We start from the raw sequence: 19113 nt of genomic DNA on the forward strand, positions 1-19113 counted from the left end.
GTTTTCTAACATCATACATTGTCATTTTTGACACGCACGTACATGCCTGCAAACACACACACACACACGCGCACACGCGCACACACACACACGGTCTGTGCATCATCACAAACAGTAGAGTCAAAGAGCAGGAATGGAGAGCTACAGTTGGTGTCGCAGAGAATATAAAACCTGCAACAGAGCACATGAGAAAGTTTTAGAGTTGAGAGCTGCAGCTGAATGAACTCATCTTTTACAGTAATAACCTCAACCCAGACTGGAACACACCATCCTCACATTTAATTATCCCTCCAGCTTTCACAAATAAAGCACATTCCTCCTCTTTTCAATCACCACCTCAGCTGTGTCATATACGTATGTGGATTACAGTTTTGCCTAGTTGTGCTTGGCACGAATCCCCTTTAAGTAGTTTTTCCAGCGTTTGACCACGTCTTTGAAGATGGGAGAATTGTCTATCGAGGCCAGCAGCTGTAGCTGATTAATGTGCGTGGTGTGATAGTCCCAGCGTGCCAGGTTGGGAGCGGTGCCCAACATGAAGTGACGCAGGTCATAGATGCTCCCAGACCCCGTGTCAAAGAGGGGCAGCATGGCCTTCAGCGACTCCATGCCCCGGCTGAACAGCTGCGCTGCCTCCCGTCCAAGTTTCTCTCCGGCTGTCTCAGTCAAGTCATAGAGGCCCAACAGGGAGTAGATGAAGCCGTTGAGAACAAAGGAACTGGGCGTGGTGGGGTACTCCTCATACCAGTCGTATTTGTTCATGAACACAGCTTTGACCCCGTGCTGTGCTGAAGGCACCTTGTAGGGTCCGACTGCCTTCAGGGCAGCGTTGAGATAAACCTGATCCTTGGTGAGGAGGTAGGCTCTCACTAGTGTGGACATGGCCTGGCCCTGAGCCATGGCCGAGTACCACCCGGGTTCCAGGGACCGGAAGCCTTCACCCAGCTTGCGAGTGACCATGATGGGCCAGCCGCCTCTTTCGTCCTGGTTGCGAACCAGCCAGTCGCTGGCGGCAAAGAACGCGGCCATGTGGGCTGTGGTGGAGACGGTGACATTGTCGACGAAGCCGCGGCCATGTAGAACCAAGCGCACCACCCGCCTGGGCATGATCTAAGAAGGAAAGCAGACACATAAGAAGAGGAAATCACTGGTGGAATTAAGATGTAGCTATAAATCAATTTTCTCACAACCTGGTTCAATTCTCATGACAAAATGCAGCAAAACTATAAATGGAAGAACCAATGATAGATATATATGACTGAGAATCTTCACAAATGAGAAGCTGAAACAAGATAATAGTTGACATTCTTCTTAAAGGCATGACATATGAGTATCAATTATCACAGACAACCTTAGTGGCCTTCACAGCCTTGGTGTTGGAGAGCCCGACGCCCTTCCTGAGGTCGGTGAGCAGATCTCGGGTCAGAGTGCTCCAGGTAGCTCGCGGTCCGATTCCATAGGTGATTTCGTGATCTTTGAAGGCAATGAGCTGTGTGTTGGTCACATAGTGAATGGTGAAGGGCGGGCCCTTCTCCGTGGTTTCAAGAATCACCGACACGCTGCCATTGGAGGTGAACTTGATGTCCAAGCTGAGGATGAAGTCTTTGGAGTTACCCAGCTGGAGGGAGACGCCTTCTGAGGACTCTGTGGTGGGTGAGCATTGTTTGCAGTGGAGAAAGAAATATGTATAATGCACAAGAGAGGCAGGAAAAGACATTTTACAGTGTGTATTTAGGAGCGTTTCCATAAAAATAACTAAAATGTCACGATTATTGGCAGACAATGGATTATTTTTAGCCCAGTCACTGGAAGCCGCCTGCAAAGTGTCTTTGGTTCAATGATAGTTCATCTTTTTAACTCATGTTTCCAAGATTCACTCTGTGGTCCCTTTCTAAAAGACGACTTTAGAAATAATTTAATTTTTTTTTGGTTTTTGTTACTACTACAGGGTGAAGAATCATTTTTTGACATGTCTTGTTGTGTGTGTTTGTATGTGTGAGAGAAAGGAGATGAGACACAGAGACACAGTTCTCTTGGGATGAAGACAACAGATGTGCAACTGCAAACTGAACTTAATTAGGAGGAAAGAAAAAAAAAACAGGGAAGAAAACTCAGAAAAGGGAACTGGGACGGAAGAAGGGAGAGATGATTTTCTTTTTGTCAAAAGTCTTTCCAACAAAAGTCAAGTTTCCACTGCCACTGCATCATCTCTCAGCCAGTTGCCGTCTTGAGCTCGTTTCGACGCCCTGACGGACTGAGGGCTTCTCAGTGGAGCTCCCCTTTGGTCTCGTTGCTGAGCTTAAACTGCAAAGAACATTCTAATCAAAGCCCTCCGAAGGACAGAGGAAGGAAAGTGGGTAGGAGGAAAGAAAGGAAAGAGGAGGGTAATGGAATGATGTGTCACACAAGTGCTCTTAAGACCAGACTTAAGAGCAGAGAGGGTGAAAATCAGCTAAAGTGAGAAGACAGTCAAGAGTCAGAGACGGAGCTCTCACATGACGCAAGCTGAAAAAGCATAGCTTGACAAGGTCGACTGAGACACACACAGAGTTGATCAGCAGGAAAATGAGGGAAAGAGCCAGTCTGGCAGGGGCCTCTGGATGACTATGGCTCTTTAATGCACTCATAAATCCATTACTTAAGGCAATGCAGAGAGTAAGTGGATTTGTACGCTGGCCCTGTGATTACTCTGCCATCAATAAAGGATGGGCAGGGAATATAGAGGAGGCAATTCCACCTCCTCTCCTTAGCTCTCGAGCTGTTTAGCAATAAGGCAGGAGGGAGAGAAGACATGCCGCTACAAACACATGTCAGCACAAACCAGGTTTACATGCTGTGCATGCAACACTGGGAAACGTGTTGTTTTGTGGGATACACAAAAGAGCCAAGTGACAAAATAACAGTCAATGCACAAGTGACTATTTAATCACCATCACATGCAGAAGTTAGGGACTTCATCCACTTGATTCAATGATTATTCCTACAAAAATTTAATTTTGTGAAAGCAGAAAAGGCACGGCGATAATTCAAACTGACATTTGATACATCCAAGAGTCCAAGTCTTAATATATTCCTTTTCTTGTTTTATCATACATTAACGTCGGTTCAAAGAATCGAAATGTTAAATTATTGCTGATATATTCTCTGTCCATTTATCAATAAATTGATTCATCGTTTCAAAAAATAACAACATTAAATCAGTAAAAAATGGCTGTAAAAGAAAAATGTTTATACTAATGAATGGAAAGAAAGAGGACAGTGATGAGGAAAGAAGAAATCCTCCTTATATTATTAAAATAAAATGAATCGTATGATGCACATTTGACAGCAGTGTCTACCTAAAGTCTGTATGATAATACAATTTATAACCATTTACAAAGACACAGTGATTGCCCCCAATTCCTCTTCTGTAAAATAGCTGTGGTCCTAGCCGGTATCATGGAGCATGAGTATGAGTTTCACATACAGCTACAATAGTGCTGCACAGTAATAAGCTGACACAGAATCCCATGGCATTTAAACAAGAAAAAAAAGAGAAAAAAAAAGAAGTGTTTCATTAGATCAAAAGATTCTGCCTCACAATGTGTGCATATAAAAAAACCACATAGGTTAAGGTGACTGTGTTTATACCATCGAATCCTCGGCATGAGAACAGACGTTAATTGCCTTAAGAAGCATGAAAAACCTCCAACGCCCTCTTCACACGGCTTTTACCACAATGCATGCGGATGTAGTGAATTTCCTTATTCAAACTTTTAAACTATCAACTGACCATGAGGATTCAGAAACTACAGGTGCTCAGTGGAGGACAGTGTTCGTGGAGCTATGAGCTGAAGGCAGACAGTGGGTTATTATCAGGGGACAGGCGACTGATCCACTTGTCAGAAGCTTTGAGAGGCTGTTCAACTCCAGTGTCCTAGATACACTAAGGAGGGATACATGGAGAGAGGGGAGTTGGAGAAAAGGGGGGGGGGGGGGGGAGCAAAGACAGGAAAAAGAGGCTGACAGCACAGGAATGAAAAAATATATGCATGAGAACAGAATAAGGCATTCAAATGGTTTTGAGGGTAATCTGATTGTAATGTTTAGGAAGCACAGAGGGGGGCTGAGGGGTGATAAGTGTGTGTGTGTGTGTGTGGGGGATAAGATGGAATATAGAGGTTGAAGACTTAAATCTGGAGACGGAGAGGGAAGATTTATGGAGAGTGAAGACTGCCAAGGGAGAGCTGAAGAGAGATGATGAAAACATGATGATGTCAGGGAGAGAGAGAGAGCTGAGATGGGCAGTTGAAGCTGTAAGAAACGGTGGGTGAAGAACTGAACTGAAAGAAAGAGAGAGGGAGAGAGAGAGAATTATGAAGTAGAGGACAGGCAAGGAGAGATTGTCCTGGTAAGTAAAAGAAGATCAGATCAGAGAGTAAACGAAGCTGGGAGTCAATACTAGGTAAACATTTTGACTTCTCGCAGTCCTCTAAATAATTGCTACCAGTCTTGTGACTGTGGTTATTTTCCAACTGTCAATCTGAGCCATGTGTTTTCCTCATGTTTTGCAGCATCACAGGACTTTAGAACAAATACATCTATTACCCAGAGGAAAGGGCAATGGTTCAAACAAGCACTACTACACCTACTACAAGGACCCCATTAGAAGGTTCAGTCAAGCCTTGTGGTCCCGAGAGTCCTGGTAAACATGCTCGAGCTGATACACCAGCTCCCCCAGCTGACTGTCTACCAACTCTGGTTCTCCAGTCACAGGCAGAGCATCGATGATGGTTAGAACCAAACACACTGTAGCCGTCTTCAGGTAGGCCTATCAGTAGGGCATCAATTACATTGATGACAAAGTCCTTTGGCTCAGATGCTCAGGTAGTGCGGGACGCTTTGAATGATACCAAACCTCAAAAAAACCATGTTATAAGCTTCAGTGCCCTTCTCCACTCTCCCTCACTGCTCAGTCTGTATCTCCTCTTTGTGGGATTTTTAGAAATGTGAGTCAGACTTCACCCTTCCCCCAACACACTATACTGTGCAAAAGTCTGAGCCCACCATTAGACTTGATGCTTTAGCAATGCCCATACGGTATAATTATTTCTCAATTACTCTTTAGAACAAGAAGACCCAGAAGATACCAGAAACATGTAAGCTGTTTTAAAATGACAGATTTTACTACTGGTTGAATTGTCAAGTATTTAGTGCGACCTTATCCTAACACTTGAACAACAGCACGACGAGTGGAACCCTGTTACTGTAAAACCTTTGTTTGTACTATTTCATGCCAAGAAATATCTGCTGTGTAGAAGGTCTATTATACCAGGTTCATTGGAGACATGCTTGAGCTTCACATAGACATGTTGTATGGGTTAAACTCAATGATGGTTTGCTAATATAATAATCCAAGTGCCAATGATCACAGATTTTGACAGACATATGAACAACAAAGCTGGTGGTGCCCTAGATTTTTATTGCACTTGGACTGCTGCTCTGAATACAATTCAGTTTAGAAGTTATGAGTGTACAATAAACATCAAGGGTTTTATTTTCCCCACCTTCATATTGTCTCTTTTTATAGATCAAATTTAGGTGCATTAGAGATGTAAGAGCCCACAATAGCAAACAACTGTACAGGGAAGTCTAAAGGATTTTGGGGCACAGCATTAGTGATCTCAGTGCCAGGTGAACCAGGCATACAACGGCAGTTAAATTTGATTCCTTTGAGTTAAAACAGTGCAAAATCAGTGAATTGTAATCTAGAGAGATTAAAAAATGAATAAAACCTTGTTCATTATGCACGTCTGGAAAAATAAAGACATTAGTATGATAATTCTGCTCCTCTTAAGAAATTTTATGTTGTTTTTCCTGTGTTTGTTTTTATCTCACCAAATTTCCTTTTTAACGACGTCAACCCAATTTTTGAAGTACTTTTAGATCAATTTTTTTGCAATGCATATCCATGCGGTTGATCACCATATAATATCAAACACAGGCTGACTACAGAGCGCCTTTGGGAATATTCACACCGCATTTGATCAACATAAATGTGACATTGTCTGAATGTGTGATGCCGTTTCTGCTGCTTCCGTAATAGTGTGGTGTTTCTACCGTCACCTATCATAGTCTGCCAGTATTATCTGACAGTAGCTGTGACTCACCACTGACTATCATCCTATCCTGAGGGTGCACTTGCATATCAAGCCTCCTATGGCCACAGTTAAAGGAGATAAGCTGCATTTCCCAAGGCTGTGGATAGGCTCACGGAGAGGGCTTACATACCTGAAGCACTGAACTGACGCACGGAGGTAGCTCGGGTCTTGTCATGAACACGGGTGAGACTGCAACCTTTCGGTACACTCCAGGGTGCTGTGCTGGCCCGGCTGTCCCTCTCCTCGGCTGTGTCGTAGATCTCCACGTGGGGGGCACGCTCTGTCAGGTTTTTGCTGTAATGGCTCAAACCGTATTGGGAAATCTGGATGGCATAGAAGTAGCCTTGAGGACCCCACTGAGTGGACAGGGGAACACCTAGGTGGAAATGCGGGAAAGGAGAATTTTGTCAAATTAAATAGAGAAAAATAAACGTTTCTGTGGTTTTTATAGTCATTTTATAGCGGTTACTTTCAGTGTTTTGAAAACATTCTATATCTTGTGCTGACATTATCATTTTGTTCATGTTTTTTTTTTTCTTTTAGGATTTGAGTTCATAAAACTTCCCAACTATGACAACAACTTAGACTCAAATGTGGTCATTTTTTAAAAGAAATTCAGAAAATGGTCAACGAGAAAAAGAGAGGGGGGGGAAAATGTTAGAAAAAAACCTGAACACCTGCAGCAACGGTGAAATCCAAGATAATCGACTGCATTTCACCAGGGGCTAGCTTCCCTGTTCACACAGCCAGAAATAGCTCAGGCAGGAGCATCACTCTGATTAACAGATAGTTCACGACAAGACCTTGTGACAGAGAGAGCAAATGGGCAACCCAAACCCCCCCATCCTCCTGAGAAGAACATAATACACTAAGATGGCTGGTGATGATGTGCCTCCCTCCTTGTGCAACTAATCACCGCTGCACACTGCACATCAGATTCTTAAGTTGTGCTTTCTTATTCCTGCAGATTTCCTGATCAAACACATTCTGCAGGAAGGCTTGCTGTAATTATTCGCTGTTCTCTAGTGTCCAAACATGGAGCATCAATCCATGTCCATTTGACAATGTCACATACTCAAGCCCCACAAATACTTTCTTAGTGAGAACAAAATAATGTTATTAATGTGTTAATAGAAGGAAATATATACACACACACAAACACACATTCACACACACTCACAACCCTGCCAGAATTTCCCCATGCCTGTCTTGTTACTGGCATCTCCCTTGACAACTTAAGTCAAATGACTGTCAAAATCCTAACACTGTAGCACTGTGCTGCTCATAGAATAATACTAATCCATGTGGAATTGACTGCTAAGCCACAGCCACATATTTCTGTAACTCAAGAAAACAGACCTGAATTTTAAAAACTAGGTATTCTGTCCATAACACAAATACTGATGAAATATCCACATATACATGTATTTTCTTCTTTTAATCACTAGCTTTGTTTATGCCCTACAGCACACTGGTAAACCTCTGACACATGGATGAATACATGAAGACATTAAAGCAGTATTGAACAATTTGTTCAGTTTCAAGTGTGAAACAAATGTCCACAGTGTCTTTGAGCAGAACATACTCAGGAAAACATGCTCAGACAATCCAACATGGGAATAACCACAGTTCAAAACCATTGAAGACAAATCATGTGCTGGTGGAGCCTAAAGCAGCCATTAAAGGCAAGTGAATGCTGGACTTATTTTTAGGTTTTGTAGCCATATTGGCCATAGAAACAACTTTACAGTCAATCAGAGCGGTGTTTAATATTCTCTCTTCCAGATCAGCTTAATACACCTTTAATGTTTGCGTAACAGCTGGTCGCAAACATTTGGGGGAGAATATTTATTGAGCTAGTGGTCACCAGCGCGGTGCCCATAAGGTGCCCGCAGCACAGTTCTAAAAATAGCAATGACAAAAGTGTTGAAGTGCAGCTGTGTGTGAATTGAGCAGTCGATGGACGCGATGCTCTCTGTGCATAAAAGCCAATGTAAAGCTGCTGCTGAGGGCTGAAGTAGACCTGGCCTGTTAATGACTGTTGATTATCGTCATTGCTCAGGGAAAGGTTTGCAGATGTTCATCAGAACCGAGGCTTGCACCATAGCTCTATACATGTTCATAGGTCGCGCCCCATCTGCAGAGATTGTCATATGAAATCACTTGCATTTTTTCACACGATCACTCAGTAAAATATTGATATTGTTGATTAAAAACTATGATAATTGTTTGGAGTAGGCACTGAAATGAATGGATGCCACCGAGTAAATGATATTCATAATTGAAATGGTAAAATGCAAATACATTGATACGATAGCCCTCCATATTACTCTATACCATTCAGGTGGCTCTCCATTGTATGGTTTTACATTAATTGATTGCATTATGCTATCTGGGACTCAAACAATTTATCATTTAGTTTCATCAATTACTAAATCAATTGTCAACTACTTTGATAATCGATTAAACTGTTCAAGTGTTTTTATTTTTTTAAGAAATAGAAACACACACACATATACATATATATAGAAGTGGATATATATAGTATATATATCTACTTCTGTGAGTTCCTGCTGCTTACGGCAAGTAAGATTTAAGACTTTTTAAACAGTTGTATGTCACTCAGACTGTCACTTAAGACTAACTTGGAACAGCATGAACATGACATTTGGTATTAAGAGGGTAGGACAGATCTGGATAATACCTGACATCAAAGGCAGGCTAACTTTGCAGTTTTTGAGTTTCTCAATCTGCCAGCACAGCCTTGAGTTCTATCAAGTACTTTGTACAAATATAATTCTATGTTTTAAACGTCTTGCAGCCACATTTGACTTTGCACTTACCCACACAGCCAGTCCTGAACTCACTAGGGTCCTAAGCTTTCATATCCCTCAATGTGTTATTTTTAAATGAAGTAATTCAATGTCTTTTAAGACATGAATACCTAAATCATCAAGCCCTTCAGGAGACGTGACAAGAAATGACACATAAAAGTGTTCCATGAATCGTGTGAACATTGATTCAAAGACAATGTCAGACGAGTTATCTGAAGCCTGAATCATGATTTTGTCCTAATACTGTCACAATACAGGGATACAAACTGCGTAAGGTTGGGATATCAGTACAATTTAGTTGAAAGCTCAGTGCTTGAATGCTGGAGTGATGTAGAAGGATTATTACGACATTTAATGCACATCACTGAGGGTCCTGTTAAATCACTTTTCTGTGGGCAAGAGGGTGCGCTGGGAGAGAAATGATCCTACAACCTTGGTTAAGCCTCCGACTGTTACAGGCTAATTAATGAATTGCTATTTTTACCTATAAAAATATGCTAAGTGGGAGAGAGGTGTGTAAGCTCGCGGATGTGAGGTGCTACAAAGCAAAGAGCCTTGGGCTTAATTAATGGCCTTGATGAATGGTGCATGTGGGTATGGCAGTGCAGAAGTGTTTTCTCAGTTCTATAATAAAAGAAAACGATCTGAAAGCAATTGGAGGGTGAGAAAAAACTGGGCTCCCCGCTGCTCAGAGATATGGCTATATTCCCATCTGACCCATTTTCTATGATGTACGTATGCTGACTCCCATACATATTGTAGTAGGGCATGATTAAGGTGGGGGTAGCACAAGTCATCACCCCATACAGTCTATTACTTGTGATTTAAAAAATGAGAATTATAAAAATATACAAATAGAACTTGTTAAAAACAAACAACCAAACTAAACGACCATGTACTTGGTTTTCTGATCTCTTACAATTCTCTGCACGAGCATTATAGAATATATGAAATACACGCTTTGTGCACATTTTACTATAAAGACAAATACTTGGTGTAAATCTGTTTGTGTGATGAACAGAAAAGCCCACACAAATGCCAATGTGAGTAATTGCACCATCCATCGCAGCAAAAATATCTATTCACTGCTCGTGAATGGCTCTTACAGAGAGTGGCTGTCATTTCTCATCAAGCTAACATCTGCAACTGACACTTTACTAGTGTATAAATCATTGTTTACTACACAGACCCACAAAACAAAGATCTTGCTTCTTGACTGTAAATGGTCACTGAAGAGCTGAGATTTGTCTGTCATTTTCAATAGTAACAACAGTGTGTATGGATTTTTAAGGTTTTGTAGAAACGGCGACCTCTTCATTTTGAGTTCCTCCCCATTCGGTATTTTAGCACTTTTTTTTTTTAAACTGGTGACATTAGCTTTTTGCCAATGGATGGAAGAATAATGAAATTATCGTCTAATGTTTGGCAAGTATGAAGAACCACTTCTTCAAGCAAGCTGGGCACGGAAATGTACTGATGACAATGTGGTTTGAACTAATAGTCTTTTAAAATGAGCCATTGATTTTTCCAGGCAATTATTTTTGAAGGAACCATTAAAAGGCAAACAAAATGTAAATGTAAGGGAAGAATGAACTCAGCGGTCTTCCAGCAAAAATCTAGATGAAAACGCTGAGAATGTCTGTGAGGTGTAGAAAAGATGAAAATTAAATTGACTTGATAAAAATCTACTTACAATTAATCTCGTTCCTCGTTTATCAATGGGCCCTTTGCAGAGCAGACATTTGAACATGTTTTCGCAGGAAAAGGTATTACTGATTACATTAACAATGGTTCTGTTCAGTTTATGCGAGTCAGGGTAGTGTGACAGTGAACCAGCATGCACCCTGAAGCCAAAGAAGCTTAATGGAACTCAGCCACCATTCATCTGATTATTTACACCTGTGATTTCCCTCCTGTGACCTCTAAAAATGTCTGCTGTGCAAGGGGCCATTTACTGAACTAGACCTCATTGATTTACCCATACATTTACAGTATCAGGGACCTCTCTATACATTTAATTTATGTCTCATGGACAGTGTATGCTTAAAAAAAAGGTATGATAACCTGGTGGCTTAGCAGCAGGGCATGTGGAATACTTAAATCAATGTGACATCATTGATGTTTTTCCCCCAGTAAAATGAGTATATTGATCTTTGCTACACACTTTTTTGAAAGGGTTTAAGTTGAGGGTTTGCAAATATATTGATATTCAAATGCAAGTTTATTTTGTAAACATTAAATTATGTAAAACTGTGTGAACAGGCCCTGTGACGGACTGGCGACTTGCCCAGGGTGTACCCTGCCTTTCGCCGTATGTCAGCTGGGATTGGCATCTCATGGTGGAGGATAGAGCGGTAGAAGATGAGTGAGTGAGTGAGTGAGTGAGTGAGTGAGTGAGTGAAACTGTGTTAATAACAACAACAAAAGTCTCACCTTCCACTCCACTTATACACTTGACACGGTCTCGGACCTCCACATTGTATCCCTCAAAAGACATGAAGACTCCATCAGGGTGGTAGGGCTCACGCTGCGCGTAAACCTTCGAATAGCTGTGCTGGAACTCAAAACGATCATAGCCGTCGTACTGTGCAACTTTCCCGTACACCTCAAAGTATTTTTCCATCCAACTGAAGGGCAGGTAGATCTCTCCGCCCTCACGGCGCCCTTTGATGGTCGATTCGTCGTTGATCAGGCAGTCAATCTCTTCATATTTTAGTCCACCAGCGCCACCAACAACAGGCGGAGGCTCTGGGGGTTGTGGAGGGTGTTGCTGGCTGCTGATGCTCGAATCTCCCACCCTGGGACTCGGAGCAACCAAGGCAGCACGGGGCAGGAAGCGTACGGACGTGTCACTGGAGCATCGGTTCCACAGCAACACAGTAATGAGTGTGAAGAGGGTGCAGATAATTATGAGGGTCTTGTAGTTCACCCGAGCGGCCAGACAGCGCATGGTTATGAGTCACCTGAAGGAAACAATCAAACGTGTAAAATTAGAAGCATTAAAATGTGTTTGAAGAGGATAGCAAAGTAAAATAAAACCGTTACGAGTATGTTAATCAACTTTAAATGGCCAACAAATAAAAACAGTATCAGGCTATAAATTAAAGGCAGTCACATTTCATGTACCCACACATGCTAAATTGCAGGTCTTTTCCTCAATTATTAAACAGTGCAGGCAATCATATCCCCCTGACAATGGCTACAAAGTGCAGACTTTTTTTTTTTTTTTTTTTTAAGAATTTTTTCACCATGTTACCATGAATTAAAAAGTGTTGATGGCTGACCAGGTTCGATGTGTGACATATCCAACACATTTTGTCTAATTTGACCAATCCCAAAAGCTTGCTGCAGCTGAACACTCAGAGCAACAACGTCTGAGGCAGAAGGCTAGAAGCAGGAGCTGCAGTTAAGTATTTTACGAGAAGAAATGTGTCTTTTTGAACAAATTATTATGAGCCTCTAAATAGAGACAACACTGTCACTTTAATCTTAATGAGCGGTGAAGTTTATTACACTGAACGGGGAAACGCATCAACCGAACAGTCGGTCTGGATTCATGTTTTCATGTCCTCTGTGCGTCTCTGGTGTTTTCTTCACGCCAGCAATAAATCGATGCATTCACCGAGGCCTACTCATCCCCACTAATTGCAGCTCATAGAATTTACAATTACAATAACAACTGAGCCAGGTGCTCTGGTTAACGAGGAAGGAGGGGAGCAAGATCAGTGCTTTCAAAGTTAATTTAAACATTTGAGCTTAAAGTGAGCCAGTGCTTAAAGGTCAGCTCAATTATCGTGCCTTAATTGGATGCTAGTTATCATCCACAGCATTGGACCTCCAGGGTAGAAAGTGGACCTCCAGAGAGCTGTAACAGCAAATGTTGAGGAATTGAAAGTTAATAAAAAACAATCGCAGACTTAAAACTTTGAGATTATATATGTGAAGGATAACAAGGTACTAAAGTAATAAAGGATCTTTCATCAAACATTTTGCTGTTGTCTTCCATTTGTTGAAAAAGAAGGTTTTTGTTTACGTCTGATAATTTATTGTCACAAATAAAAACATCCATTGATATCTAGAGAAATGTCAGCTGGGTGCGGTGATAACAGATGGGGCTGTCGGGGCTCTGAAGGTGCTTAAACTGCAAGGCAGAAGGACTGAGGACTGCAATCTGGAAGATGAGCCTGTCCGGGAATCAACTATAAATAATTGGCTCTTTTTATAATAATTTGTCACAAGTATTGAGTTCAGGTTCAAGGTGGATTGAGGTGGACTTGCGTACTAATGCCAACTGCTTGCAATGACTGAGAGACCATTTGTCTTGAGCCATTTCACAAATGCAATTTACCCAAACACCACAACAGTAGGCTCACTGGAAGAGCTGAAGGGTATTTATGGATCAAAAATCATCAACGTTTTGACTCACTGATCCCATAATCTGTCTCATCTACATTTGACATTCAAGAAATCATTTGCTCATTTGCTATATGGCTGAAGTAGTTCTTGAGGCTTTTCTTATTAAAAAAAAACAGCAACGAGAGAAGCACCATATCAAGAGAGCATTGAGAAGACACAGACGGTAGAAGCATGAGCGCTTAGTCGGAAAAATTGAAGAAGCATTGCTTCTTCAATGCTTCATTCATTTTAGTAAATTAAATATGTCAGAAGAATGAGGCAAAAATGTTTTAGGCTGGAAGCACAGCAAAATCAGATGTGGCTGGTATTGTAAACATAACCATAATTCCAGGGTGCAAAGACAGGCTAACAGTGCTAGGTTATGCAGTTAAAAGTGTGTTCTGTCGATTATTTTCTCAATTAATTGAGTAATCGTTTGGTCCATATAATGTCAGAAAACGTTGATCTGTGTTTCTCAAACCTGGAAAGAATGATCTTGGTCTTGTTTTGTCCAAAAACCAAAAACTATTCAGTTGAATTAATATTTTTCTTATATGGAGCAAAGAAACCAGAAAATATTCTATTTAAGAAGCTTTAAAATCAGAAAACTTACTTTAATTGCTTAAAAACACTCAGACTGATTAATCGATTATCAAAATAGTTGACAATACATTTAGTAATCAATATAATCAACTAATTGTTTGAGCCCTAGTCTGGATCGTAACAAACACAAAGTCACAAAACCAATGTTTTACAGTATTGTAAACCTGTGTATAGAGCTCTGTTTGAAAAGTTAGTTTTCATCGCCATGGTGGCGCTAAAATGAAAATGAGTTTACTGCACACTTTAAATCCATAGAAATTGAGCAATACTGTATATCTCAGAACCTGAGAGACTGAATATCTCTGACCCTTACAATGCTGCCAGATTCCTTTCACAAGTATGAACATTAAAACGTCTGACATTAATCCAGGCCTGCAGTAACCCATCTTTAACTTTCTGGTAAGCTTTCCCTCATCTCACTCCAGAAAACGATTACACATCGCAATTAAAGTATGTAAAATAAACAAGATATTAAAGCTAGATAGTGTTCTTTACATGATATGAACTGATTACTACACAAGAGGAATCCATTGCCTGTGGGTTCCCATCGCTCCTACTTCTTGGCTCGCTTCTCGTATATTTTATATCAGTAATCCACCTCCACCATCTCTTGGGATCTTTAAGGATCTGGAAAAATGCTTTTGCTTTAGCTTGTTCCTCAATATTTTGGCATACAGGACACAACAGCCATCCTCCATCTTCAGTTTTTATGAATACAGTCGGTAAAAAGATGAGTTGGCTGCTAATATGGCTTCAGTTAAATAAATATGTCTAAATGAGTGCTTCTTGTGTGACGTTAGCGACTGGAGCGCTTTTATTAACTTTTATTAAGTGTGTCGCATCTTCTAAGTCACATTGATCGCACCCGGCCTCTCGGAATACAAACAAAGCAATAACATTTTGCATTATTTCCTCTAAACTAAGCTGTTACAAATGATTCAGTTTAACACTTCTTGACTGTGCTGTGACAAATCTGCTGCTGTATACAAGTTAATTACAAGGCAAGCAAACAAAATTAAGCTGGTACTCTGACAGAAGCCTCGTCGTCCCTGGTGTATTTCGACCCACATTCGCTTACATTTATTAGGATCATACTCTCACGATCTCACAACAAACACAACCGCATCAGTGGCTTATTCGTGTGCATGTGAATGAAAATTATGTTCAATTAATTGAGAATTTCTTTACTTTATCATTTATTTTTGAGGACATGTTTATACAATATGGATGGACATTTGTGTAATCCACTGGCTTGTCAGTTCTTCATATGTTTGGAGTGTAAACCCTCTGGTAATAACATCATCTGAAAGTAAAACTACCCCGACATAAGATACAAATAGTGTATATTAAAGATTGATGCAACTGGACAGCAGGTAAATGGCAACCCTGTTTGAGGATAAAGGTCCTCCACGCCTGACAGATGACAACAGGACATTGGAAAACTAAAGCAGCTTTTCAGCTTACTTGCTCCCAGTGTCTTGCCTTAGTTTATTGAAAGGTGCCTGAAACAGTGAGGAACGACGTCTTGAGACTTAAGGATTTAAGATGTTGGCCTTAGTCTTCGTGATTAACTGAACAATCAAGCCAGTACATGTATTGATGAATGCAAACACCTTGAAATGGAAAAGGAGTGAATGAAGGTGTGTGTCTCTGTAAAGTTAACTCTTACTTTACACTGACGGTTGGAATCTATGCTCTCTTTGCTGTGTTTTGGAGGATGTGAATAAACCGCTGATACTGATCCACTATATTTATGTAGGTCACTATGTAGGTCCTGGTCTCAAGATAAAATGTCATCGTTTCTTTGAAGGTGTGGCTTCAACACGACATACTCTTTTTCGCTTCCTCTTTTTGTCCTACTGTTGCAAACGCTTTTTTTATAGTGTGCATCGATTCTTCCATGGTGTCATTTTACTCATGACAAGCACAATGAAAGGAGCTTTACCAAATATACTTACTTACTGGGGACGTTTCAATCCTACAAGAATGTTTACATTTCCCAGCCTGTCACTTAACTGTGACACTTCCTTTTAGTAGTAATACTGTGTTGGAAGATAGGTCTTAGTTCATACTTTAACAATAAATCATATTCAACAACCTTCCTTACACTGAGATACTGTTTAACACATGTTCCCATATTAAACAAATAAGATGGAATACACTGTATTTGTGGTATTGCCTTCTATTATCGACGACCCTCTTTCACACGTAGACTCGGTGAAACCAACAACCTGAAACTGGGTCAGAGGGGTGAACGATCTGCAATGTTTAATTTAACGACTCTCTAGACAGGTCTCAGCCTCACAGGCTCAATACCTGTTTTTTTCCACCAGTTAGTCAGAATTGAAGAAGCCTCTTTGGATCAGAGGCTTAACTCATGCAAGTCCAGTCGCCGACAGCTTACCACAGAAGATGACTATGGCCTGGATGACGGAGAACCTTCACGGACACTTCTATTACTTCTTTACGCTCCTGTCACAGCTTTATAGGATGTGTATGTTGCCATGTTTAGCCAAGGAAAATGCAAAGAAAAGGGGCAAGGGAAAAAGACTTTATGTCCTCAATTTATCAGAAGAAAATGACCAAACTTTGCTAGACGACAAACTGCAGCCAATTGTACACATTACACAAATGGTATATAGAGCAGAATTTACCTAAAGTACCTGATTTATATATTTTACCAGTGAATACAATTGCGTCCTACATTAATAAAACGTCATTTACAGTTTATGTGCAAAGCAGACAACATGTACACTATATCCCCATCAGGGGAAGTGTTTGTGGTGCTGTCTGACAAAACGCAAACTTATGGAAAAACTGCTGAACCACTTTTCTTGAAGTTTGGGGACACTGTGGTGAATGGTGCCAGAAATAATCCAGTACATTATGGAACTTGTGTTTTAAAGAGGAAGAATACAGGGTTATTTTTTTTCACCGTCTACAACTTTTGCGATATAAAACTTTTTTAGACATTTCTGCTGAATTTCTCATTAGATCATGACTAAATTCAAGCATCTATGTAGAGTGCTAATATCTACAATAGGAAGAGAGTTTAGAACTTAGTGATGGCAGAGGTACAGTATGTGCTCTCAAAACTCTTGCTGGGTTTGGAGTCTAGCTTTGGACTCGGAAAAACCAATGACTGATCAACTGATAAAATATGAATTACTAATGAAAACAGTCATTGCAGGGCTCATGGAAAACGTCATTATCACCGCTGTAACGCTAATGACACACTTCTGGTGGATCACATCTGACTTTAGCTTAGAGATATCAGTCTGATAAATTGCACGTTTTAATTTTTCCAAATTCTGCTTTTTTTACACTTATTTTACCATGAAAACATGTCTTAAATGTGATTGATTAAAAGCCAATAAGTAGTAATACAAATTAACTTAATTATGCAACACAACTTTGCACTATTTCATCATGTGCTTTAGATCTGAAATGCATAACTTCAGACATCACTTGTGTCAGTAATGTTAAGCATATTATGTTGTGCTTTATACATGTTTTAGATGTTTCCCTGCTCTAACATACCTGATTCAGGTGGTCAGCTCATCAGCAAGCACTGCAGAAGCCTGATAACAACCCATTTATTTGAATGTGGTGTATTGGACCAAGGAAACGTATAAAACATGCAGGTCAGTGGGCCCCCAGGACTAGAATTAAAGGACCCTGCTTTAGATAGCGGTGAGCTTGTTGAAGGCTACTCACATGTTCAGGCTGCACTCATCATTCACTAGATACTCCTGTTTTTTCCTCATTTTTCCTAAGTAGTGGTTGCTTGTATCATTAAGGGTCAGGTCGTCTGTGTGCGCAAACCCTACTCAATCGTTTGTCTCAGATGGCTGCTTAGACATTAGTGTAAAAATTGTGAGGAATTCAGCAAGACTTCAAATTTAACAGTTGATTCCATTTTTAATTGCTCAATGCCACAGTTTTCTGACAGGATGAACAACTTCACACTCCTGATTCACTGAGGTCCCAGGGTCTCATGTCCTTAATACAAAGATCAGGTTAACAGTATGAGATTTTTTAGGATTTGACTGGAGCGGTAATGAACTGTAACAAATGTGGCAACCGATTCCCTGGCTTAAATCAAAGGGTATTCAATCTGCTGAACATAGTTAATAACTACACTTTCTAAAAACATATGTAAAAATAGTTGGATGTTGTTGGATGTTCGATCTTAATCCTAATTCCTAATAATAAGGTTGGCTTGTTGTGTTGTAGTGGGCATGTTATTAGTAAGTATTTCCACATCAATATCTTAGTTCGAGCAGAGCATGAAATCAAATATGTTCAACAGCAATTAAAAAAAGAAAAAGAAAAAACACTGACCTTGTTAAGTGCACTTTATATTAAACTGCTAATCTTTGTCTCTGGTGTAGAATGTACACAATTTAGAATAATGTTAAACCTGCTGCAGGACTCAGCATAGGGACGGGTAAATAGAGTTGTTTCTCTTCTCATAATGTCCTTTAGCATACAAATCAGAGGCAGTCATCACAGCAATAAAAGCCAGTGAGCCACGTTTAGGGAGTTGTTGGAGCAGAAGGCCGCTGCATGTGTGAGGTGGAGGTGCAGTATCCCTAACTAAACTCCAGACATTTCCACTGCTCTTCTCCACGGGTGAAGTAAGAGCTTTTGACTGTCAATAAATGATTAGCTTATGCTGAAGCTGTGGGGGCATGTTAGCTCCTGTGGAGACAGGATGGTTTGTGTAGATCCGTGTGTTTCTCTGACTGGCGTGTGTGTGTGTGTGTGTGTCATGGTTCTGAGCCTGCTTATGATAACGTGTGGGCATCAACCAACAGGGGACACAATAATCCTAAAACAAGTCATCTATGCTATAATAAATAGATTAGGCATTATGTTCTTCAAAGAAACTAGTGCTAGTGAACAAAATAAACAAACTCTACTGATGGCCCCTTTCAGGCATGAGTACTACAAATTAAGGTTCCTACAAATGTTCACATTACAACAAAGGTGGAGTCTATTTTAATCTAGCACAATTCTGTGAAGTTAAATTACAACTGCAAGTAAACAAACAACTGAAGACCTTTTCAGGATAATGTTGGGAATCTACGTGACCAAAACCAGCCTTACTGAACATGATTTCATTGTATGTTTTGTATTTT

At 40.5% G+C, this 19113-nt stretch overlaps 1 protein-coding gene across 3 annotated transcripts in view; it reads right to left on the reverse strand.

Annotated features, from left to right (window-relative positions):
• Positions 1-264: 264 nt before the first annotated feature.
• glceb (glucuronic acid epimerase b) overlaps positions 265-19113 on the reverse strand; it is a 37810-nt gene continuing 18961 nt past the window's right edge. For all 3 annotated transcript variants that reach the window (XM_058629355.1, XM_058629354.1, XM_058629353.1), the window contains 4 exons: positions 11405-11934; positions 6268-6513; positions 1349-1641; positions 265-1107 (listed from right to left, as the gene is read on the reverse strand). In XM_058629355.1, the coding sequence (XP_058485338.1) occupies positions 376-1107; positions 1349-1641; positions 6268-6513; positions 11405-11921 (1788 nt within the window). In that variant the 5' untranslated portion in view covers positions 11922-11934 and the 3' untranslated portion in view covers positions 265-375. The remainder of the gene's footprint in view (positions 1108-1348; positions 1642-6267; positions 6514-11404; positions 11935-19113) is intronic.

Source organism: Solea solea, chromosome 5, assembly GCF_958295425.1.
Source record: "Solea solea chromosome 5, fSolSol10.1, whole genome shotgun sequence".
In the NCBI taxonomy this organism is placed as follows: Eukaryota; Metazoa; Chordata; class Actinopteri; order Pleuronectiformes; family Soleidae; genus Solea; species Solea solea.